The sequence below is a fragment of the Chiloscyllium plagiosum genome, chromosome 12 (genome assembly GCF_004010195.1).
Source record: "Chiloscyllium plagiosum isolate BGI_BamShark_2017 chromosome 12, ASM401019v2, whole genome shotgun sequence".
NCBI classification, from domain to species: Eukaryota; Metazoa; Chordata; class Chondrichthyes; order Orectolobiformes; family Hemiscylliidae; genus Chiloscyllium; species Chiloscyllium plagiosum.
In genome coordinates this window covers 22,209,855-22,235,288 of record NC_057721.1, presented here as the reverse complement: position 1 = coordinate 22,235,288, position 25,434 = coordinate 22,209,855, and the positions used below count along the sequence as shown (strand labels likewise).

Here is a 25,434-nt window from a genome sequence, read left to right as displayed (position 1 = left end):
AAATTCGAGACATAGTCATCAGGAAGTAAATGCACTTCCTCATGATAGTGGACCACACAGAATAGGGAAGGACTTCCTTTATCCATAGATTACTCCAATGCAAGATTTCATCCAGAGTGTTCGTGAATGTACCACAACTGGCCAATTTACCTCATTCCAAGAAGCGTGGAAGATGTTTGGCAGGTCCCAACTCTTAGTTGGTATGATCATGATTGTAATACCCACTCTATATAACCCTTAGTGAGGCAATGACTTGAAAACAATATTAAGTACAGAATTAAATTTAACCTTTGACTTCCTAGTTATAGTGTCTTAACTGAAAAAGCAATTCATTGGACAAGCAAATCAATTAATTAATCAATCTAATTTAGTTTTAAACTTACCTAAACCTTACTTTAGTTTTTTGATTTTGCATCTTCACTTTGTCAAGTAAGGCTGCAATGCATGCAAAATCCTCAGTCTTAAAAAGACTGATCCGGGTTTCCATCAAAATTACTCTAGAAAAGAAAACAGTACTGTGTGGGTAAAATATTCACAACTATCTCCATAATCGTTCAAAACCTAAATACAAGACTGAACTCAAAAAATTTTGTAACTGAATTTTGAGGCTCTTCTGTTCATCTGCAGTAACTTTTGCAACAAAGGTACAGAAACTTTTCTGTTCAGGCCATTGATCCAGGATTCCGATGACTCTTCTGCTGCAGGTAGAGTGGAAGATGGAGAAAAAATACTGAAGACATTTTATCTCCTTTCTTTGCAAGCCAAAGCATTGCACTCTTAAAAACTACCTGCTATAGGTGAGCAAATATGACTTATTATCAAGACACAGAAAACAGACTTTTTTGTAATAAAATTTGATACAAGCAATTTGTTAAAGCTTATAATAGTCAAAAATACTTTTTGTGATATTCCTCCCCTATTTAGAAAATTCATAATTTTTTGCAATTAATCACTACATATATTAGCAAGCTATATTTAACACCAATGATGGTCTATAGCATCTTCAATAGACATATGTTGACCATATAGCAAGTAGTTGAGTAGATGATTGAGGTTAATAGATTAATTAATTGTCCATGTAGGTACAAAAGAGGAATGAGTGGGACAAATGTGTGGAAGGAGCAGTATGACTGAATAGTTAATAACTTTGTATTCATAAAGAAAGCTGTCTTGCTTTGTCTTGGATCTAAATAAGGAAAAATGTTATAGATGATTTAATTAATTTTGTCAGATTAAGCAGATCAATTTGAAAAATTATTTTGATACAAGTATCACAATGTCATTTTTCAATAATACTTGGATAATTTCCACTGTGAAAATGATTTATAAAAAAAAGTTAAGCCTTTATATAAATATATACATTCCTAGATGGCACTGAGCAAAAAGTTTTATATAAGAACACAAGTGTAACAGTAATGGGTGATTTGACCTTTTGAGCCTGCTGTTACTTACAAGGTCAAGGCTGATCTTCGACATTACCTCAACTCCACCTTCCTGTATTATCCCCATGTACCATAATTCTGTTAGTACACAAACTTCCATCAATTTCTGTCTTAAATGTACTTAGTGACTGAGCATCCACAGTTCTTTCAGTTTGAGAATTCCAAAGATGCACAATCAAAAAATTCTCCTCATTTAAATCCTAAATGAACAGGCTAGAGAAATATTTTCTTAACACCTCTTAAGAACTTTAAGTTTCAATTAAACAACCTCTTATTCCTGTAAACCTCAATGAATTTTAGACCTAAGCTTCTCAATCTCTCCTCATTGGATAATCACCATCTCAGAAATCAGCGGTCCTGAAACGAGGTTGTCTCCCCTCAAGGTCAAATATATCCTTTCAATGAAGAACACCAAAATTCTTTGAATGCTCTGCTTCAGATGTAGGCTGACCAGTGCCCTGTTTAATTGTACTAATATTTTCTTCCTCTCCAATCATTGTGAGAAAAACTGATATACTTTCTGCCTTTCTAATTACTTGTTATACCTGCATGCTAACTTAATGTGATCCATTGTATAAGGACGATTAGATTCCTGAAATGCCAACATTTTCCAGTCTCTCACTATTCGAGGACACCCTGCTTTATTACTTCACCTAATAAATAATTGGATGAATATTTTCACACTTCAAACTGTAATTCTATTTGTTATGATCTTGCTTATGTACCCAATCTGTCATTATCCCTCTGCATTCTCTCTGCATCCTACTCACTGCTTACTTTCACACCTAACTTTCTATTATCAAACTGGCAATGTCACACATAGTTAACTCATTTAAGCCATTAGTACAGACTGCAAATTTCTAGACTCAAATACTGATCTTGGAGTTATCGTGCTAGTTGCAGCCTGCCTACTTTTATTTCCTTATCAACCTTGTTGCTGAATTCTAAAGTCCTATCAATCTTCGTATTACTTTTCTTTTTGGCGATATTGTAAGTCTGTTCTTTTAATCAAATGCTATCTTCCAGAAGGAAAAATAAATTGACACTACTTCAAAATTGCTACCGTATCTAACTAGGAAAGCAGATACATTTTGGGAACAACTTGGAAATCCAACTACTAATTGTTCCACACATCATTCGATCAGCCATAACTGGTCGTGGTTTACTGGGAACAGTTAACCTGGGAATTGATGATTGACTCTCTGGAGTTGCATAAGCCCCCTGTAACCTTTTACATGGGTAGTATTGCTCATACATGAACATTAGTTATTTCTTTCCAGAACTGGGTGGCTGATTTACAGATTTTATGACACTTGTGTTTAAGCTGCAATATTCCAAGTATACACAGTACATATGAGCTGGAAAAATGTGCATTTTCAAAATGAAAATCCATTAGATGTGCATGTATAATCCTTGTTCTATTTTAATTTATTTTGTATAAAACTAAATTACGCAGGCAACGTCATTGGCAATATATAGAAAATCTCCACATGTTGAACGGTGCACAATAAATATGCTTAGAACACGGTTTCCTGGAATCTCTTGGTGCAAGTTTCCTGCGCTGCCAATTCTGTTTTTAATGTAATCTTCCCTTCCTGTCCCTTCACTCCACTTATTTCTGCACTGAAACAGGCTTCTTGAAGAAAGGTATTGGGAAATGTACCATACTAGTCATTGACAACATGGCTAGACTTTACACATCTGGTATTATTAAATGCTGGTGAATGTTAGAATTAGGATAATATCGATCTAAAAGAGGAAAAGAGCAAGGCGATGGAGTTGAATAAAGGAGCCCTTAGTTCAGCAGTGGGCAACAGACAGTAGGACATCACTTGAAGAAAAATCAAGATCCACTTTACTTGGGCAACCTTACTCAGCCGCTTGGCCAGCTTCCCTCCCTCACCCACACAGCCTCACCCACTCACTTTCATGAGGATCAGGGGAGCAAAGCCATGGGTGAAACAGACTCAAAGCAAGCCTTGAACAGGAGTCTACTAGCCAACATCGTGGACTAGGAGAGAACGAGAGAGGTGGGCTTTATCGACAACAGTCTCAGAAACTACCGGGGAGAAACAGAGAGAGCAAGATCTGGAATGGAACAGCACCAAATGATGGCACTGTCAAGCAGTTTCCCACCTGGAATGGCCCCTAATGTGGGGAACCTCAATGGCTCATTGTGCTTTCAGTACCCGTTCTTGAAACCTATTCCCCATCTTAAAATCAGACTAACCACTTCAGCTGTGTATTGATCGGACAATGCGTGTGACACATTGAGCTGATTAGCCTATGAAAATAGCATTCAACAGGGGCAGTTAAATTTAAATATCAAACTTCCAACAAGCATACAGTGTGGCTGGGGAGAGAGGAGTCAGTGGTGGGGTTTGGGACTGGTGTTGAGAGAAACAGAGTCAGAAAGAGTAACAGAAAAATAGAGACAGACAGACAGAAAGACCGAGATATATGTCCATATAGTTCAAGCTACAGTTAAATTTCCACAACGTCCTGCAGGTATGTAGACACTGGCCAGTTAAGGAACTAATCGTTATGCTCTTGCATCTTTTTTACAGATGTTAGAATTAGGATAAAATCGATATGGAAGAGGAAGAGAGCAAGGTGATGGAGTTGAACAAAGGATCCCTCAGTTCAACAGACAATAGGACATCATTTGAAGAAACATCAAGATCCACTTTACCTGGGCAACCTCATTTAGCCGCTTGCCCAGCTTCCCTCACTCACCCACAAAGCCTAACCCACTCACTTTCATGAGGATCAGGACAGCAAAACCATGGGTGAGACAGACCCAAAGCAAGCTTTGAACAGGAGTCTACTAGCCAACATTGTGGACCAGGAGAAAACAAGGGAGGTGCAAGTGTATAGTGTGAAACATATCAGAGTAGTTCATTTAGGCGACATGTTTGCTTCTGCTTTGAAACTGTGCTGTAACTTTGTTAGAACATCCTTTATGCTTTGCTGGATAAACTCAATGAAAATCCTTACTTATGTCTTGTTCCTCTCTCTGCCCTCCAGTGTGCTACTGTACCTCAGGGCCAAGGGCGGAGGATGTGACAAAAAAGACAAAGAAATGGAAACTACATATCTGATCAAGTGCAGGACTTTAACAGGAAATAGTGTTTCCTGTAGATCTATTAAGTTATAAATGAATTTTCTAAAGGGCATATGTTTTAATATGATTTGTAAATGTTTTAATTAACATTTGATTTCATTTGTTATCCAAATTAAGATCTGAAGCTTGTTGCTACAGTCAGACTCTCATTTGGTTTCTTCATTAAATTGCACACATCACGATGATGATGTACGAGGCCTTAATTTGTTCATGGCAAGTCCCCTAATTTACTTTCCAATACGCTAGGTTCAATGGGGACATACCAGTTTTTTTTCGCTGGGAAAAGCTGGCTAGTGATGACTGTTTCCAACTAGTAATTAGCCAGCAAACAGTGCCCATAGTTTTCAAATCAGAAAATTCTACTGCATAGCAACAAGGATCAAATATTTACACACACAAAATGACCAGTAAAGAGTACCAACTGTTCGCAATTGGATATAGCTAACCCAAGAGTGAAGGGATCAATTTATTTTGAACTGGACCCAAAACATATTTCACAACTGTTTCAACTGGGCCAGTTTATTTTCCCCTTCTGGGCTTCAACTCTAATTACAGCGGTCAGCCCATTATTACTGTGGGGCTTTTGACCAATAAAATAGGTATATTTATTCCAAATTATGGCTTCATTCTTTTAGTGTTTCCTTTTCATATGTTTTCCCAAACTACCGAGCCAATTTGTCCTTCAAAGCTACAGAGATTTGAGATGTTGAGATCTTATGTTCAGATTTAAGACCACAAGTCTGATTGACATGAGCTATGGTGAGAAATGTGGCAGTCGGACTGACCTTAAAACCATTCTTATATCTATGTAGCCCTAAGACTATTATTATAAATTTGGTGTCCCTGGTCTATAAAACGATTGAAGTTTCATAATTAGTTTATTACACTTACTACATGATCTTCTAATTTCCTGATTTTTATTCTGCCCTGCATTTCAACAATAATTAGGAGTTTTAGAAAGATTTTCATCAATGTTGTCTGCCTTTTGCCTTTTCCTCACTCCATCCAAATGAAATGACTGATTGATTTTCTAAGTTACTTCCTCTGTATTGATTTTCTTCCCATCCTTTATTATCAGGCTGCATCCCTCTTTTCCATGTTGCCATTTTTTAATAAAAGTTCAGCATCCTTGAATATTTAGTAGCCAACCTGGGTATACTTTGCAACTTTATTTCTGCAACAGCCATTCAATCACACCTGTTAAATTTATGTATGCTACTGATTGATTTAATTTGCTCTGTGAAATCAGTCATTTTGATAAGCATTAATATGATCTCAATTTTGACTAATTTTCCCTGACATCTGTTTAGAAACAAATGCCTTATTTCATTTGATAGTCTCCCTGTCACATCATGACCCATCAGCACCATTTCCCCACAGCCCCAAACCCTTATTAGGTTATTGCTCCATCTCCTGTCTCGGGTGTAACACTGGAACGATGGGCCCAATTTGGTGATATTCCCAGTGGAACTGTACTGATGCCATTGGTTCTTTAAGTGAAACCCTGCCTCCTACGTTACTCTGCCAGCCACACAATTAAACTTCTATTGTGTTAATCGCAATGCCAAACTGCACACAACTTTGATAAAAATCCAGACAATATTACCTTCCAATTTTTGCTTGTTGATTTGGACTTTAAACTCACTGGAACATCATTCTTCATTCTACCTATGTCATTGGTTCCTACATAAGCCATGCTAACAAGCTCCTTCCTCTCTCATTGCATCCTGAGCCACAGATATATCTTTACTCTTTGTATCAGACAGTGTAACAAACCTTTGAAACCTCTGGTCACAGCAATGAAGAACACTATTTCTATGACTACACTTTCACCAATCACTGCCACATTCCTTTTCATTCCCCCATATTAATGGCCTCCTGCATCGTGTCAGATTCACCATCCACCCTGAAATACTTATTCTCATCCATACAGGAAACAAGTATTTCATACCTGTTGGTCATTGTTGAGGGCTGAGACTCTTCCATCATTGCATTCTAGATCTCCATATCTGCCTGACTCTTTGTTGCAGCTTCGCTGTCCCTCACCACTCACCAATGTGAAAGTTCTCTTGGAACAAAGAGACCAAGTAACTTCCTTATTTGTTCAATATCTGTAGCTGGAACTCCAGATCTAAGCTGAGTTTATCAAGCTACAGATACTTATCATAGATATTTGCTGAACAAAGAGACCTTGGAGTGCAGATTCATAGCTCCTTGAAAGTGGAGTCGCAGGTAGATTTGAGCTATAGGGAGAGGCTGAACAGGCTGGGGCTGTTTTCCCTGGAGCGTCGGAGGCTGAGGGGGGTCCTTACAGAGATTTTAAAAATTATGAGGGGCATGGATAGGGTAAATAGGCAAAGTCTTTTCCCTGGGGTCAGGGAGTCCAGAACTAGAGGGCACAGGTTTAAGGTGAGAGGGGAAAGATATAGATGAGACCTAAGGGGCAACTTTTTCACACAGAGGGTTGTACGGGTATTGAATGAGTTGCCAGAGGAAATGGTGGACGCTAGTACAATTGCAACATTTAAGAGGCATTTGGATGGGTTTATGAATGGAAGGGTTTGGAGGGATATGGGCCAGGTGCTGGCAGGTGGGACTAGATTGGGTTGGGATATCTGGTCGGCATAGACGGGTTGGACCGAAGGGTCTATTTCCATGCTGTACATCTCTATGACTCTATGACTGTATGTGGCTGTCTAGAATCACAATACTTTCTACATACTACCACTACCTGGCTATCTAACTATTTATTTGATAAGATATTTGAACTGATTATATTCTAATCATTGGCTTATTTAGTTACTGTAATTGAATTAATGGTTCTATTCGTTAATTGGTGTATCTAGTTTAAGTAACTAATTTACTTAAGTAATAATAAGTTATGGTATCTAAGCTTGGAGACAGAAGAAGGGCTCATGCCCGAAACGTTGATTCTCCTGCTGCTTGGATGCTGCCTGACCTGCTGTGCTTTTCCAGCAACACATTTTCAGACAGAAGAAAAACACCAACCACTGGAGGCAGGAAAAAAGTAAAATTAAGTATCTCCTTTCCCTTCTGCAATGAATTCTCACTTTCACCAAATTCCTGCCATGGAAAAAGATATTTTTCCTTATACATTAGAATATCAAATTATCAGATGACTTTTACTTTAGATGTTTGTAGTTTATCAATTTAGACATACCTGAAAAGTCCATTTACATTTAAGGGGTTGGAAATATTGAATTGCATTCTTTTCTGCTTAAAGCACGGAGACTCACATTTAAAAGTATCCTGAAAATTAGAAGGAAGAAAACTGAACTCAAACAGCAACAGCTTTTGCACAATTATATAAAATTGACTGATAAAATAAAAATATTGTGCTCAACAAGATAAGTATAAACACTGCACAAATGAGACATTTCTCAAAACAGAGTTGATGACGGTACAAAACGTGACCAGTGATAATGTTAGCCCATTCTGCTATTAACAAGGTACTTTCACAATCTCAAAAGTAAATGAATTATAAGAAAAAAAGTAAAAAGTAGAAATAATGAGTTGAATTGGTGTATTTCAAAATGTGTAATGATGCTTTTCCTCAGTATGATCATGACTCAAAAAGCAGCAGTTACCAAGGACAGTTTCCCACCCAAGCTCAGTTGAAAAATCAATAGTAGTAGCTGCAATTGAAAATGTCAGGCAATTACTAGGAATCATATAAACAATCTTCCTCCTTGGCTGTCCTTATCACTGTCATCAAACAAATGCTGAGCATGTCAATCACATGGTAAGTCACAACCAATTAAAATTGCTTCTAAGTGCAATGAATGAAATGAAATATTAACAATGTCACATTGTTAGAAAGCATCATTCAATTTGCAAGCAATGTTATTTATACTGAACAATGAGATTCATCAAAAAAGGTCCCAAACATTTTTAAATAAATGCATACATATAAGTTCATACACTAGTGTTCACTTACAGTAGGATTAATGCCATTAATTCGTGAGGTCAGTAAAAATGTAGTCGTAGCGGCTGCTACTCCTTTCCTCAACCTTGATACAAAAATTAGCAAAGCTTGTTCTGGCTTCAAGAACCGACTTGTGAATTCTACATTGATATCAACATGACTCCTGTAGAAAACAAATGTTCACATTTTCCAGTCAAATTGACCAATATAATGTACACAAAATCATAGATGGGGCATTCAAAATGTCATCAATATTGGGAAAAGCTCATTCCACTGGTACATACTCAGAAGACAATGCCAATATGATTGTTTCTGTGGACTCAGTTTCAATTTCAATTTTAATTTCTCACAGACAGTTTTATTCAAATGTCAGGAATGTGCTCTTGCAATGGGTCTGCAATTGTGAGTGCTATTGCATATCTAATTCAGGTAATAATCAAAACAGCAAGAATCAAAAGAGTCTGTCTATTTTATAGTAGAATTGAAAGCCAATTACCTCAGGTCCCTTAAGTATGCAAACAGGCTAGCTGAGGTGTTTAGGCCAACCTAAAGACACTTGTTTGGATTGAAGATACCAAGTACAGGGCTAGCTTTAATAAAAATTGTTCTACTAGGTCTAAGTTTCAACAGGTAAAGTTACATTTTGAAACAGTCAAAGCAACCCCTGTGCAGCCAAGAGATGTGAATCTGCTTTCCAAGTCTAGAAGTTGCCATGTCCTGATCAAGAAACATGTGGGTGGTGCAGGAGAAGGGGAAGAATTGCTGGCAGCTGGCAGCTCTCCAAGTCAAGATGGACTGCATTGTACAATCTAAAGTGAGGTGGCTGATAAGACAGTAAAAGTGTTGGTGTTAATTTTCTAAAATTCCCTAAATTCTGGTTCTCTCAGACTGGAAATTAGCAAATACAGCCCTCTCTTCAAGAAGTGAGGCAGCAAACGGAAAACTACTAGGCAATTAACTTGATGCCAATTATGGGGTAAGTGTTTGAATTGATCATTAAAGAGGTTATTGCCACAGAGTCTATGACTTAAAAAAAAACATTAAAATGAGGAAAAGTCAGTGTGGTTTCATGTAGAAGAAATTAATTTTAGCCAATTTATTAGACTTATCATTCAATCGTAGGGAAGAGACCCTTTGCCTCATCAAATCTATACTGCCAAAAATCCACACTAATCCCACCTTCCAGTACTAGGGCCATAGCTTTGAATATCATGACATTCCAAGAGCTTTAGGTTTAATTCCAGCCACGGGTGACCGTCTGTGTGGATTTTGCAAATTTGCTTCATGTCTGCATGGGTTTCCTCCCACATACCAAAGATGTGCAGATAAAGTGGACTGGCCAAGGGAAATGCAGGGTTATGGGGATAGGGGAGGGGCAACGTCTGGGTGGGGTGCTCTTTGGAGGGTCGACGTGGACTCGATGAGCTAAATGACCTACTTCCAGACTATAGGGATTCTCTGATTCTAAATACTTTTTAAAGATTGTGACCTTACCCACCTCAACTAACCTCCAGGTAATGCATTCCAGACCCTTTGACTGTTTGAAGAAATAAAAGGTGCTGTGGATAAAGAGGAGCCAGTAGAGGTATTGTACTTGGACTTTGAGAGGCATTTGGTAGGATGCACATTGAGGATTATTGCAAAAAATAAATGATTTGGAGGAGCCGGTGTTGAACTGGGGTGAATAAAGTTAAAAATCCCACATCACTAGGTTATAGTCCAACAGGTTTATTTGGAAGCATCAGCTTTCTAAGCGCTGCTCCTTCATCAGGTAGTTGTGGAGCAGGACCACCTGATGAAGAAACAGCACTTCGAAAGCTAGTGCTTCCAAATAAACCTGTTGGATTATAACCTGGTGTTATGTGATTTTTAATTTTATAGAAAATAAAAACATATTAGCATAGGTAGAAATAAAACAGAAATTGCCAGAAAACTCAGTAGGTCTGACAGCATCTATGGAGACAACGCTGAGTTTACAATTCGGGTCCTGTAACCCTACTTCTTTAGCATAGATGAAAGATTGGCTGGTTGGCAGGAAGCAGACAAAAGGAATAAATTCATCTTTGTCCGACTGGCAGGATGTGAATGATTAGAGTCCCATGGGAGTCTGTGTTGGGGCCTCAAATATTTACAATTTATATCAATCACTTAGATGAGAGGAGTGAAGGCATGGTCGCTCAGATTGCAGTTGACACAAAGATATTTTGAACGTTTCCTGTGAAGAAAAACAAGGAGTTTTCGTAGGATATGAATAGGTTGTGCAAATGGACTAAAAATCTGGTAGATGGAGTATAATACGGGAAAATGTGAAGTTGCTCAATTTGGCAGGAAGGTTGAAAAAGCAGAGTCTTACTTAAATGGAGGTGCAGAATTCCAAGGTCAGAGGGTTCTACAGCATGAGTCGACAGGTACAGCAAGTAAATTAGAATGCTAGTGGTATGTTATCTTTCATAATGACAGGAAGTGAACAGTACAGTTCTCGTCGCCCAGTTATAGGAAAGATATTATCAAGCTGGAGAGGGTTCAGAAGAGTTTTGACAGGATGTTGCGAGGTATGGAAGGTTTGAGTTATAAAGAGAGGCTGGATAGGCTAGGACTTTTCTTGCTGCAGAGTAGGAGTTGAGGGACTTGATAGAAGTTTACAAAATAATGAGAGGTAGAGATAGAGTTAATGTTGATTGTTTTTTCCTTAGGATGGGGGAATTTCGAGACTAGAGGGCACATTTTTAAGGTGAGAGGAGAGAGATTTAAAAAAGACATGAGCAAATTCTTAACACAGAAGGTGGTTTACGTGAAGAAATGGTGAATGTGGGTACAATTACAACAATTAAAAGGCATTTGGCTATTTACATGAATAGGAGAGGTTTGGAGGGATTGTGCCAGAAGCAGGCAGGTGGAAATAGTTTAGTTTGGGATTATGTTCGGCCTGGACTGGTTGGATGGAAGGGTCTGTTTCCATGCTATATGACTCTATGATTCTATAAAGTAAGGATGTTATGTTTAATAATGCAGAGCACTAGTAAGGCCACATCTTGAATTTTGTGTACTTTTTAATCTCCTTATTAAAGAATTATAAATGATTGGGAGATAGTTCAGAGGAGGTATACTTGAGTGATACTTGGAATGAAAACAGACATTGCTGATAAAGCTCAGCTTGTCCGGCAGCGTCTGTGAAGAGCAATCAGAGTTAACTCGTCTGGTGACCCTCAGTTCTGAGAAAGGATCATTGGACCTGAAATGTTAACTGGGATTTCTCTTCACAGATGGCGCCAGACTTGCTCAGCTTTTCCAGCAACTTCTGTTTTTGTTTCTGATTTATAGCATCTGCAGTTCTTACTTGGAATGAGTGGGCTGACTTAAGAGGAAAGACTGGAGTATCTTACTTTGTTTTTACTGGAGTTCAGAGGAATGAAAAGCAACTTGATTGAAGCATATGATTCTAGGGATTAAAATTAAGTGTCACTCTTCTTGAAGAGGGATGAGGAGAATTTGTTTCCTCTCAGAGGGTTGTGCAACTTTGGAACGCACTGCCTTAGGAGGTGGTAGAAGTGGGGTCATTCAATGTTTTAAAAACAAAGGTGATAGATCCAGAGTCATAGAGATTTACAGCATGGAAACAGACCGTTCAGTCCAACTCGTACATGCTGACCAGATATCCTAAATTAATCTAGTCCCATTAACCAGCATTTAGTTCATGTTCCTCTAAACTCATTCTATTTAGTTACCCATCCAAATGCCTTTTAAATGTTGTAATTGTATCCTCCTTAGACAAAGGAATCAAAGGTTATGGGGGTAGATGAGAATGTGGAATTCAAAGCACAAACAGACCAGCTACGATCTTCATGAATAGTAAAGTTTGCTCAAGGGGCTGAATGGTTTATGTCTGTGGCTTAATTTTGTCTATTTTGTGGCTTAAATCCTTATCCACCCAGGGTCATCATGGAGTATTTCTTTTACTTCCAACAGTGACAGCGCGTGTGCCATCTGTAACCTCTTACAGATAGACCTGCAGCATCAGAGACAGACAAGGATAGCACTGTCAATGACTGTAAAGGTGACTATGGCTATGAATTTCTTTGAATTCATATCCTTCAAATTGAAATAAGACATATCTTTAATTTCTAACAGCTTTCCATTTAGTGTTGCAAAAGAAAGGTGACTAGGCTCTTTATGCCAAGGAGAGTAAATTATGTTCTTTCTCACTGAAGAGAAGCAGGCTTCAGAGTGTCTGCATGGATTTGTCAAAATACTAGACTTCTTCACTGGGAAGATTGAGATGAACTGCACGCACAGTTTTGCTGATATCAAATCTAAATGCGAAGGTGTTCCCACACCAGAGAGTTCTTTCCTCTCATCAAACAGTTAGTGTGCGACCACAATGTTTAACACAGAGAAAAAAAAATCACATATCGAGCTAGTTAAGAGAAGCAATATCCTACCAGAGGCAGTTGTGAAGTCAAAATCCATAAAGGAAAATAAAAAGAAAGTAACAAAAAAGGACCATTGGACTTCCCATTTGATTACACTGGATTTTTCAGCATTATTTCACTGGCATAAAGATTAGATTACTTACAGTGTGGAAACAGGCCCTTCGGCCCAACAAGTCCACACCGACCCGCAACCCACCCAGACCCATTCCCCTACACCTAACACTACGGGCAATTTAGCATGGCCAATTCACCTAACCTGCACATTTTTGGATTGTGGGAGGAAACCCACACAGACACGGGGAGAATGTGCAAACTCCACACAGAGAGTCGCCTGAGGCGGGAACTGAACCCGGGTCTCTGGTGCTGTGAGGCAGCAGTGCTAAGCACTGTGCCACCGTGCCGCCCATTAGGGCAGCCTGGTGGTTTAGTGGTTAGCACTGCTGCCTCATAGTGCAAAGATCCCAGGTTTGATTCCAGCCTTGGGTGACTGTCTGTGTGGAGTTTGCATATTTTTCCTGTGTCTGCGTGGGTTTCCTCCCACAGTCCAAAGATGTACAGGTTAGGTGCATTAGTTATCAGAAGTTATGGGGGATGGTTGGTATGGACTTGTTGGGCCACATGGCTTGTTTCCACACTGTAGGGATTCTATGGTTTAAACATAACCAGTACAGAATCTTTAAGTGCAAATAAAGTTTCATGTTCTTTTAATTGTTTTCAAAGCATTATGCTGGAAGCAGACACCACTCGGAAAAGTTGAGTAGTATCCACAGAGTGAACGAATTATCATTGGGAGATCCACAATTTATATTTAAATTGTTGATCTTCGGAATGTTCCAAACATGAAGCTGGATTTTTACTACTTATTCATGGAGTCTGAGTATCATTGGCAAACCTTAAATGGCATTGGGAATACTAATATTAATTTACAATGAAAATAAATAATCTTAAGGACTGCATTTCTTTAAGTAAAACTACAGTGTTGATCCATGGTCTGATGTGCAGCTCAACATTAGGTACACTACCATTGGAGATGGGATTAACAATTAGACAAACAATCATTCGAATACGACTTGGAACTCTTTCAGGGTTTACATAGAGAGTTGTAATGATGACCTCAATAAGACACTGGACAGTGCCATTCTGAAATCATTGCAGTCTGTGTGGTGTAGATATCCCTGCAGTGCTGTTTGGGAGGCAGTTCAGAGATTTGTCATGTTGACAGTGAAGGAACAATGAAATGGAATGAGACTTGATGGGGAGTTTGGGCATGCGATGTTCCCATGTTTGCAGATCTTGTTCTTCCAGATGATAGAGGTTGCTGATTTGCAAAGTGCTGTGAGAAGACACTTGATGAGTTTCTGAAATGCATCTTATAGACAATATGTGCTTAAGCCATTGTACAACAAAGGTAGGCAGTTCAAATTTAATATGGTTTGAGGGGTGTCAGTATTGCAAATGACTTTGTCCTGCCTGATGCTGAGTTTACCGAATGTTGTTGGGAGATTTGGTTCAGAGAGATATGTTTTGCATTTTTAAAATATTTACTCAGGAACTGACTGGTGTATCCCATTCTAACCAGAAAATAGAAATCGTTTTTGTATATCTTTAAAAATTATCTTCAGCAATTTAAAATCAGGTTAGTCAAAGGTGATGCAATGAAATTTTCTGAAATGCCTATATTTTGTGGTAAACCACATTTTCTAATATGTTGATCAAAATTAAACAAATAGTCACTGTTAAATAAATCAGGGAATATTTAACCCCCATCTTGTTGACTTTTGGAGTTCAGTAATTTACAAATGAGTTTAAGTGGAAACTAAGTGGAATGGGGATGAAAATACTTTGAAACAGGTGCAATATAGGCCAGAATTGCTAACTGTGTCAAAAAATCTCTATTCCTACATGTTTCTACTGTAAAGAAACAGGGTAACATCAAACACAGCATAGGTACAAACAAGGTAATATACAAGGATTTGAATTTACCTTTCTGGGATGACCACTTCATTTCCATTAGGCAAAGTAAAATCATTTGCCTCTTTCCCGACAATTGTTGCAAAATACACTAGATCCTTCATGAAGGGATTTTGAAGTCGAACCTGTTTTAAATAATGATTCAGCCTTAACTTTATTAGAGCAACACAAGGAAAAGACATCATAGTCTCAGAAGACGAGAGGGCTGCTCTCTCATCAGAGAAAGATGGTTGGTGGTGATTTAACCTGAAGGTCACCGCACCTCAGGAAAGGGAGCTGATACAGTATTGAACCCACATAGATGGTGTCATTCTGCATTACAAACCAGCCATCCAGCCAACTGAGCTAACTGAACCCCTAGAATAAAGGCTTTTCTATTTCAAACAGCAATAACATTGATTGTTCCACAAGGGAATATATTGAAAAGTGTTGAATTGTCAAGAGATTAGAAAATCATCATTCACCTTGCTTAGTACAGTAAGAGGAAGTCTCCCTGCAACTCCCTCAAGAGATAATTTGAACCATACTGTAGACTGACACAAATGCAAGAGCTCAAGAGTAGAAAAAGGAAGGTGAATAGATATTTAAATTATCGCCTCCAGGTTCTTAAAGCATTTGCTGTTTCATTCAGTGTTTTCTACAGGTTGCCAGTTTAAATGAAAAAATGCAGGTCGAAAACATGCCTGTTTACACTGTCTTCCAGATATGATGTTGACCTTACTTTGATTAGTCATATCCTTTGCTTTCCATAAGCCTGAAAGGAGCTTCATTTTACTCACATGTTTAACAATTGTAGCATGAAGATCGCCAGTGAACTCGACAATCATCTTAGGGCGATAGTTAGGAAGTCTTTCATACAGGTAAACACACAGCATAAGCATTGTGATAGGATTTGGATCTGAGATGTCAGTGGCCTGTTTAATTAACAAGAATATCATTATATTCAAAAATATTAAAATTAATGGTTTTACATTCTTTTTGTTCAAATCCCTTCATAGCTTTACCTCTCCCTATGTCTGCCATTTCATCCAACAAAATGAACATCCAAGGAATGTACACTCCTCTTATTCTGGCCTCTTGTAAATACCCAATTATAGTCACTCGACTATTGGTGAGTGATACCTTGAAGTGCCTGGCCAATAGGCAGCTCAAAGTTTTGTACACAGTCAATACATAAGCTGACTGAAGAAATTGGTTGGTATGGTGGAAACCAGAAAGATAAATTTAAGGTCATTAAAAAGAAAAGAGCGAGGAAATTCCATTGGTTTCAGAATACCTAAACAAAACAAGGATGGAATCAGAATCTAAAATGACTTTTAGCAAAGCGAGTAAATATTTGTAAAATTTAAAATTTATAAAATGTAGAGGAAGGACAAGAAAAAAGATCAAAAGGATCTTTCTTCCAGATTGTTAGAACAGGTGGGGTGGTGGTGCTGCGGTACGGGGTGAGAGGGTACTGAACATCTTCCTTCCATGATATCCTGGGATTCTCAATGTGTTTTTTCCCATTTTTAGACACTATCCAGAGATAAAATGTATTTGTCACCTCTGCACGAAATTATGACAAAATGGAACTTTATGTATTACATAAAAAATGATGATTGTTAAGTAAAATAAAATTTTGTAACATCAGAAATCATTCATCTGAGCATTTACCAGTTCCTGATACCAGCTATGTTTACATCAAGAACCTCCAGATGTATTCATTTTTACATTGATTCAAGGGATTGCTACTTAATATTTCAGTATTCATTACCCTCCTTAATTGACCTAGAGAAGGTGATGGTGAGCAGCCTTATTGAATCACTGAAATCTGTGAGCTTATAGTACTCCCACTATGCCTTTAAGTAGGGAATTTCATGATTTTGATGGCAATGATGAAGGATTAGCTACATGATGCCAATTCAAAATTGTGCATAATCTCAAGGGAAACTTGATGTTGATAACCCTATCCCTCAATCTTCAAAGCAGTAATGCATCCAGGTTTCGCTTTTGCTGTCAAAGCTGCCTTATTGATGGGTTTATTGTGCACCTGGTAAATGGTATATACAACAGCCAATCTCTCAACATAGGAGATAGTGAATGTAAAGCAAGAAAAACAAGTAGGCTGCTTTGATTTGGATAGAATTTCTCAAGTGTTGCTGGATCCACACTCATCCAGTGAAGCATAGAATATTCCATCACATTCCTGAATTGTGGTGCAAAGGATTTCAACAGAATTACTTTCCACAGATGCAATGTATTTATATCCTGATCTTGTTAACAGCAAGTTTCTGGTCAATGCTAACAATGCAAAATGTTAATGAAAGAAAATTCAGTGATGGTAATTAATTAACAGGTGGTTGATATCTCTGGTTGGAGATGGACATTAGCTAGCAATTGTTTGGTATGGGTGTTACTTGCCACTTATCTCAAAACTCAGTGTTATCTCATTGCTTGATGACGTCCTTATTGGAGTTGTGAATGGTGCTGAACACAGAAAAATGATCAGCATTGACCTTATGAGGGAAGGTCATTAAAAAGACAGCTAAAGATGATTGTGAAAGGAAAATTGCACTGAACAACTCACCCAGCAATGTCATAGAATTGAAATAAATGGGCTCCAACCATTTCACCACTGCACCACCACCAGCATCCCATCCCCCACCTCCTTGATTTCTATTGTCTTATTTTTTACTGAGGTGCTTGATTCCATGCTAGGCCAAAAGCTGTCTTGATGTCAACAGCAAATACTTTCACCTGTCCTCTGAAATTCAGCTCTTTTGTTCATGTTTTGATCAAGGCAGTAGTGATATCTGTGCCATGGTTTGAGTCTTGAAATGAAATGAATTGTGCAATAATAATTCACTTTACCTGTATATCAAAATCTAGGCCAATGGTATCAAATGCTTTAAGGAGTATCAGACTGTTATGCAGGCATTGCTCAGGAGCAGCTGGAGAAGTATACATATTTTCAAAATGAGTTGGAATCTGTAAAGAAAGACAGACAATGTGTTGTACTTTTGACAGTACCAATCTACAAACAAAAACCAGAAATAAATTATTTCACACCAACTAAGTGCTGTATTGTTTATTTAAAAATCCAGAAAATGTAATTTGGATAAGTAGAGAAAGGTTAGGAAAACAAATGGTTTGTCTTAACCAATTGTAAACAAAATTGCAGAAAATAAAAGCTAGGGATAGCTCCCTGGTTCCCATTTGCGAATTGCTCTCAGCTGATTTTTGCAGTAATTTAACAGTAATATTTTTAGATCTTTTCCAATATTTCACTTCCAAATTATTTTGATTCCAGAGCTTGGGATCATTCTCATTATTCCTAAATCAGTACATTTTGAGATTTTTTTTTCATTCTTCAATATCTAAGCTAGTTTTGAATGACATACACTGCAAATGAACAACAAACCAATCCAACAATTGCTTTTAGCCAATTATACAATTATACCTTCTCAAGATTTTATTCTGACATTCAGAATCAATATTATACTATGTGAAATCTTATTTTAAGTAAAATATATTATTCATTTCTTGAAAAAACACAGGAATCAAAGAAACAAACATAATATGGTTATGTTTATATACTATACATAACTTTAAATAACAAACAAAATTTTGAAGGTTAAACAAATCGTTTATGAATAACATTTTCAAAAGTAGTGTTTTGTCCTGTATTTGAACAAATCAAGTTGATCAGTAGTGACTGATTTGTTCTCTGAGATTTCAAAATATCTCTTCCCACAGGATTTTACAAATGCATCAAGTTAAACAGGTGGGTCATGTTTAATGTACCAGCAAAGAGTTACTTAGACTTCACAGATTTTTAAGTATTTGACTTTTCAAATTCAAAATACAATTGTCAGTCAAGTATGCGTTGAACCAGTCATACAACATAAGCAAGATCTCTAAAGCCTGGAACAAACAAAAATTGCAGCACCATATCAGGACAGTCCCAGAACAGCAGTTCAGCTCTTGGTTAGCTGCCGAACTCCATTTGGGTTTTAGGTGTCTCGATTAACCAAGTATACGGACTAGATGTATATAAAAATACCTTATTATTATTTGAATAGTTATGTTAGCACTAGTTTCCAAATCTTACTAATCCAGACTTAACATTGAATTATCTTAGAGATTTTAGCAAATTGATTTTAGCCAATTCAATCTACTAGACTATTTAAACATGAAGGGCTCTGGCCCGAAACGTCGATTCTCCTGCACTTCGGATGCTGTCTGACATGCTGTGCTTTTCCAGTCACACACTCTCAACTCTGATCTCCAGCATCTGCAGACCTTACTTTCTCCTATTTAAAGATGAACTAGAAGTAATAGTGCCCTCTGCTCATTGTCACTGTCATTTGCTCAAAGTAGCTTTTAATGTAATTGCTACAGATAGTAGGTGAATTGTAAACGCACTAAGGGTTAAATTGGGAAAAATTGAAGAGCAAACTTCAAATAATGAATCTTGTACGAGATTAATGTTGTGCATCCAATAGGATCGTGTCAGCAAGAGACTAAAAACAGCAATTTGTGCTTTCAAAAACATCCTTTACAGGCCTTGGAGATAGGTTGAGAGTCAGGAGGTGCCAGACACTGACAGGAAATGGGTAAGCAACAACATCTAGAATATGACTAAGTGTTCCTTAACTAGGTGAAGGAGAAAACATTAATTACATTAGGCTAAGACCTGGAGTGGACATCTGTGTTTTATGTTTTAATGAAGCAAGGTTGGAGTTTGAATTATGAGATGGCAAAACATTTGTAGAAAGATACTGCCTTTTTCCTGCATTCCTCAGAGTTGTTTGGGTTAGCCCTCAAATACACTCTCCTTGCATACGCTTGAATAAATGGATCAATATCCTGTACTCAGGTCTCCTGTGGTAGATTATTGGAAGTAACCACAACACAGGCAAAAGAATAGAGCTCAGTGAATAGGCCCTAGGTCAGCAACAGGTAAGTTACAGACACGCATGATGGCTCACTGCTGAATTTGAACTTCACTGAATAATATTCAAATAGCAGGCCAAGATGATCCATGGTTTGACCCCAAACTGCTCAACCTGGAAATGCTTCTATTCTCACTTCCTTCTTACAATGTCCAGAAAAAGGCTAAGAAGCATCCTTCTCTTAAGCGAGCACCTAGATATCCTTTGTGGATTAAACAAAATATTTTCCACAATAGGAGGAACTTGGAGCAGAGACTCTGTGCACAGTTAATAAAGCCATGATTTACTTGTTTTAATTTCTTGAGTTCTGAAGCAAGATTTGGAGGTGTCCAAATTAGTATAAGTGGCTAATTTATATTCAGGGTACATTCATGACATGAAGGATCTTAGAAATAGTGTAAACACTGCATTGTTTTTAAAAAAAGGATTTTGCTGGACTTTTAACAAGATCACATGGCGTATAAGTTAACAACATTCTGAAAACTTTCAACAGTAAGCATGGATAGACAGATCACCCTTGTGAAAGTTTGCACCTGTTAATGTTTGGATATACAGCAAAATATTCAAGTAAAGAGTGTCCTTAGCTTCTACCTCCAAGCCCAGATTGACAACAGAAGATAATATTAAAACTCAATACACCCAAAGAGATGCTAGAAACAACAATGCACCTATATTCAAAGGTATGTAAAGGAATATTATCAAAGAGATAGGATCTCCTTTAACATGAATGGCAAGTCAATGGCCAGCATCAAATTATTAACACTCCACTGGACTTTGAAGAATTTTGAACAGACTTTCTGAAACCTTGAAAGTTAACCTTCCCAGTGAAATCTGATGTTCACATGAACTTATAACTATACTGTTGGTTTTAATAATCATAAACTTGAACCCCCTTTCTCTTGCAGCATGTGTGTGAGCATGTACATATACATGCAAAGTTTATAGAATCATTATATGCTCACACACACGCAAAAGAAAGAGGGTTCAAGTGTATGATTATTAAAAGCGACAACATAGTTATGTGTTCATGTGAACATCAGATTTCACTGGGGAGGATAACATCCAAGTTTTCAGAAATACATCCCATGTGATACACAATGTGGTAAATTAGTGCAGCATGAACATTTACAACTATGACTTGATTTCATCTCAGCATCTTCCAACAGCTGGTCAAATCTGTTCCCTGTTAGAAATCAGAAACCGATTAAAGAGGAAAACAGTTAAATGAAGTATAATAGAAAATATATACCTACCAGATGAGGGCAATAAGCAGCCACAACAGCTGCAAGCACTAAACCATCCAACAAATCTAAATCAAAATTAATTATCCAGCGGGTTGGTGGTATAGCACCTATTAAAAAGAGAGAGGAAAATGAAAAGATCAGACAATCTTGTAAACTAAGAGGTGAAGGTGTTGAGTTTAGAGGATGTGGTCTTGTTTTGTTATTACATATTCACATGTACTGGCAGAAAGACCTTCGTTCTTTTATCATGGCCTTAAAAGAGTTCATTTTGAGACCAAGATAAACAATGCAATTAGAGACAATCTACTGATCTCGAACCAACTAATGATAGTGTTCTATGCATGTAGTTTTGAGCACCCTGGCTTTTGTGTTGTTTCGAAGTCTGATGGAAAACATTTAGTGACTTCATAAGATAGGAAGACCGTCCAATCATTATGCTACATAAAATTGGATTGTGAATGATTAAAAACAGATCCTTTAAGATTAAATCATAAAGTATAGTATGGGATTGTGCTGGTGAAATGAACTTTTTTAGATGTCATTATGTTCACAAAGTACCAGAGATCTTTTTCCATTATACTCTTACTACACCTAAATTAATGAAGAACTTTTAAAAAACATCATGACTGTAGTAATGCAGGCCAGACTGAAAGAACTGAAGCAAATGGGTGGAGGTGGCAAAACGTAGAGTACATTGAAGGCATGACAATATCTGAAAGCACAAATAAAGGATTTGGAGCTCGAGTTAATCAAATAGCAAATTAATAGGTTGAAGTTTGTGTAGGCCTATTTTCAGGTGAAGAATTATTCTGAAATTGATTGGAGCCACTCGTTATAAATGATAAAAAGATAAGCAGACTGCCTGTGTAGTGTTGTTGATAATTAGCAGGTTCCCTCCATGGGGCCTTCATTTTCTGATGTTACTGTTTTCACTTGAAGACAGGCCGCATCTCTTAAACCCAGCAGGCAACCTGAGATTAGCTAATCACAGGACAGAAGAAATAAATTCTTCAAGGACTCCACACTTTCCAATAGCACAATGGAGATTCTGCTGGAGGATGTTGAAGGGGAAAGGGGTTTTCTTACCATACCAGATTTCTGAGCAGCAGTGCACACAACTCCTGCAAGATATTGTTGCAAAGAGCATCATCCCACACACCTGGTTTCAATGTAAGAAAATGTGTCATTTCCAACCAAGTGATGCTAAATTAACCACTTGTACAACGATCTCACATTATCATCAATAACTCTGCAATACAAGGTGATCCAACAGCAAAACCAACCATGAGAACCAGCATTCAACCCACAAAGCATGACTATCTTCTGCACCTCCTAATCCCCTCACAAACACTCCTTTCACCTTCACCACTATTTGATATGCACATCCTTAAACTATGTCATTAGGCAACTGTTAATAGTCTCACTGGTTTCTTTCAGGCAAAGCTTGCAAACAATATTTAGGGGAGTTGGTGAAAGAGGCAAAGCATCCATTTAGATCCTCTCTTACTCTTGGATCAAGTCACTGAGACTATGAGGTGAGTCCTGTTAGAAACATCACAACTAGACAAGCCAGAGGACACATCTTAGTGTTCTTAAGTAACATCCAGTCCTACACTGAAATTTCCCCTCATGTTTTCCAACAGATACTCATCTGTATCCATTTATCCTTCATGATTAAACCAGAGTTGAAGAGTGTGGTGCTGAAAAGGCAGAGTATCCAAGGAGCAGGAGAGTCAACATTTCAGGCATAAGCCCTTCATCAGAAATGAGATCTTACCCTACTCTTCTCTTTAAGGTTACTAAAATGTCGAGCACTGGAGGAAAATGAGACAACAGAAGGCATGACTGAAGATGAGGTGAAAAATGTGTTGCTGGAAAAGCGCAGCAGGTCAGGCAGCATCCAAGGAGCAGGAGAATCGACGTTTCGGGCATAAGACCTTCTTCAGGAATGGCCCTGAAGAAGGGCTTATGCCTGAAACATCGATTCTCCTGCTCCTTGGATGCTGCCTGACCTGCTACACTTTTCCAGCAACACATTTTTCAGCTCTGATCTCCAGCATCTGCAGTCCTCACTTTCTCCACGACTGAAGATGACACTTGCAAAATTTGACCTTTCTTTTGCAAATTCCCATACAGAGAATGGCACTGCATGTTCAATCAATGATCGACTGGGGGGGTCTGCATAGGATATTCACCACACATCGGTATACATAAGAGAAGAACAGGGATGGATAAGGAACAGTTCATTAAGCAGCTAGTCAGTTGGACAGCTTCATCCTAGTCTTGCCCTAAAGGATAGAGAGAACTGATATGAAGACTGATCCACAATATTTCAGGGCATTTTAAATATTCTGGACAGTATGCCAGTGAACTTGCACATAATGGAATAGAACATAGACAGCTCCATCTCTCAAACATTTGGGATCCTTCAACAAGACATGCAGATCTTGCAGAGTCAAAAACTGGAAAAGCATACCAGATCAGACAGCATCCAAGGAACAGTAGAGTTTACGTTCTGGGTATAAGCCCTTCATCAGGAATGTGGAGGCTTTGGATTTGCTGTAGGTAGTGGTTGTCCCGGTCAGGTCCAAATTGTGATGATCTTAGTGTAGTCTAGAGTCCATGCGGGATAAGTTGGTGGCATCAGCAGGTGCTGAGGAAGGAGACGTGGCTGTAATAGGGAGTCTGCTTCAGGATGTGGCTGAAGAGCTTCAGGGCAAGAGGAGATGACCTGGGGGTGCAGTGGAAGAGAGACTCACTGAGATCCTTATGGATAGAGAAAGAAAACCTCTTCAAGTTGGACATCCTTGGAAGCTGATGAAGTGCTTATGCCCGAAACATCGACTCTCCTGCCCCTCGGATGCTGCCATCACCACAATTTTTGACTCTGACTCTCCAGCATCCGCAGTTCTCACTTTCTCCTAGCTGCAGATCATGCAGGCAAACATGGAGCAAACAGTTTTCTGAAGGTTTCAGTGGAATCAAGAATGATGGAGCTTTGACAATACCTCAGTTGGAATACAGTGTTCAGTTGTAGTTTCTCTTACAGTGATTGACAGTGAAGTTTTCAAATCAATGTGGAGGAGAACCACACAATTAATTGTCCAACCCAACTTAATGGCCAAGATAGGCCCAAAGAGTAAACGTTCTCCAGTTTAGTGATGCACAGACTGCAGCAATTTGATTTTTTAAAAGATGATGCAGGGATTAGTATGCGCATGTGTGAACAGTTTATATCAATTTTATAGATTAAACAGGATCTGAGATCACAATTTTAAGTGACGAAAGACCAGAGCTAGTTTAAATGTTAGATTGTTGCTTTTTCACAGACAACAGTGGATCTGTGAAATAGACTGCTAGTTCTTGCAATGTACATCAACTTGTTGAATTTCTCAAGCAAAACTACTCCTGGCCAATCTAGCAATCACCCCATGTAAAAGTTAAGTGTTACAACAGAATACAAATTATGACCAGAGTGGTTCCTCAGGGATTTAACAAGGTATTTTCTTCTTTGTTTCTCCTAATTAGCTGATATCACTACCATTGCATTTCCAAGGAGAATACACGACTTTAGGAAGGAGGGGGAGTGTGCATTTCTTGGGAGACACAAGGAACTGCAGCTATGTGGGGTGGAATGTGTGTGCCAAAGGGTCATCTCCTGTCTTCATTGCTCACAGGCTGTTTTACTGGTGGCTAAGACTTCTGTCAAAGTATCTGCAAGAACCGAAAGGACTGTAGATGCTGTAAATCAGAAACAAAAACAGAAATTGCTGGAAAAGCTCAGCAGGTTTGGCAGCGTCTGTAAAGAGAAATCAAAGTTAGTGTTTTGGGACCGGTGACCCTCCCTCAAAACTGTTGTGGTTCTGTCCGCCAAGCTGGGAATTTGTGTTGCAGACGTTTCGTCCCCTGTCTAGGTGACATCCTCAGTGCTTGGGAGCCTCCTGTGAAGCGCTTCTGTGATGTTTCCTCCGGCATTTATACTGGTCTATAAATGCTGGAGGAAACATCACTGAAGCGCTTCACAAGAGGCTCCCAAACACTGAGGATGTCACCTAGACAGGGGATGAAATGTCTGCAACTCAAATTCCCGGCTCGGCGAACAGAACCACAACAACGAGCACCCGAGCTACAAATCTTCTCACAAACTTTGAACTCCCTCAGAACTTTTGAGGGAGGGTCACTGGACCAGAAATGTTAACTCTGACTTTGCTTCACTTATGCTGCCAGACCTGCTAAGCTTTTCCAGCAACTTCTGTTTTTGTGTCTGAAAGAACCCAGAAATAGGCCTGTAGCACTTTCACCATCATTTGTTGGACGCTTCCATCTTACTTTTGCCTAGA

General features: G+C 38.4%; 1 protein-coding gene across 1 annotated transcript in view; it reads right to left on the bottom strand.

The window, feature by feature from the left end:
* Positions 1-25,434, bottom strand: part of LOC122555067 (cilia- and flagella-associated protein 47-like) — a 451,312-nt gene that overhangs the window by 258,435 nt on the left and 167,443 nt on the right. The window contains exons 35-41 of the mRNA XM_043700727.1: positions 21,104-21,201; positions 17,767-17,883; positions 15,693-15,827; positions 14,926-15,038; positions 8,525-8,675; positions 7,748-7,836; positions 384-497 (exon numbers count right to left, since the gene is read on the bottom strand). Of these exons, the coding sequence (XP_043556662.1) occupies positions 384-497; positions 7,748-7,836; positions 8,525-8,675; positions 14,926-15,038; positions 15,693-15,827; positions 17,767-17,883; positions 21,104-21,201 (817 nt within the window). The remainder of the gene's footprint in view (positions 1-383; positions 498-7,747; positions 7,837-8,524; positions 8,676-14,925; positions 15,039-15,692; positions 15,828-17,766; positions 17,884-21,103; positions 21,202-25,434) is intronic.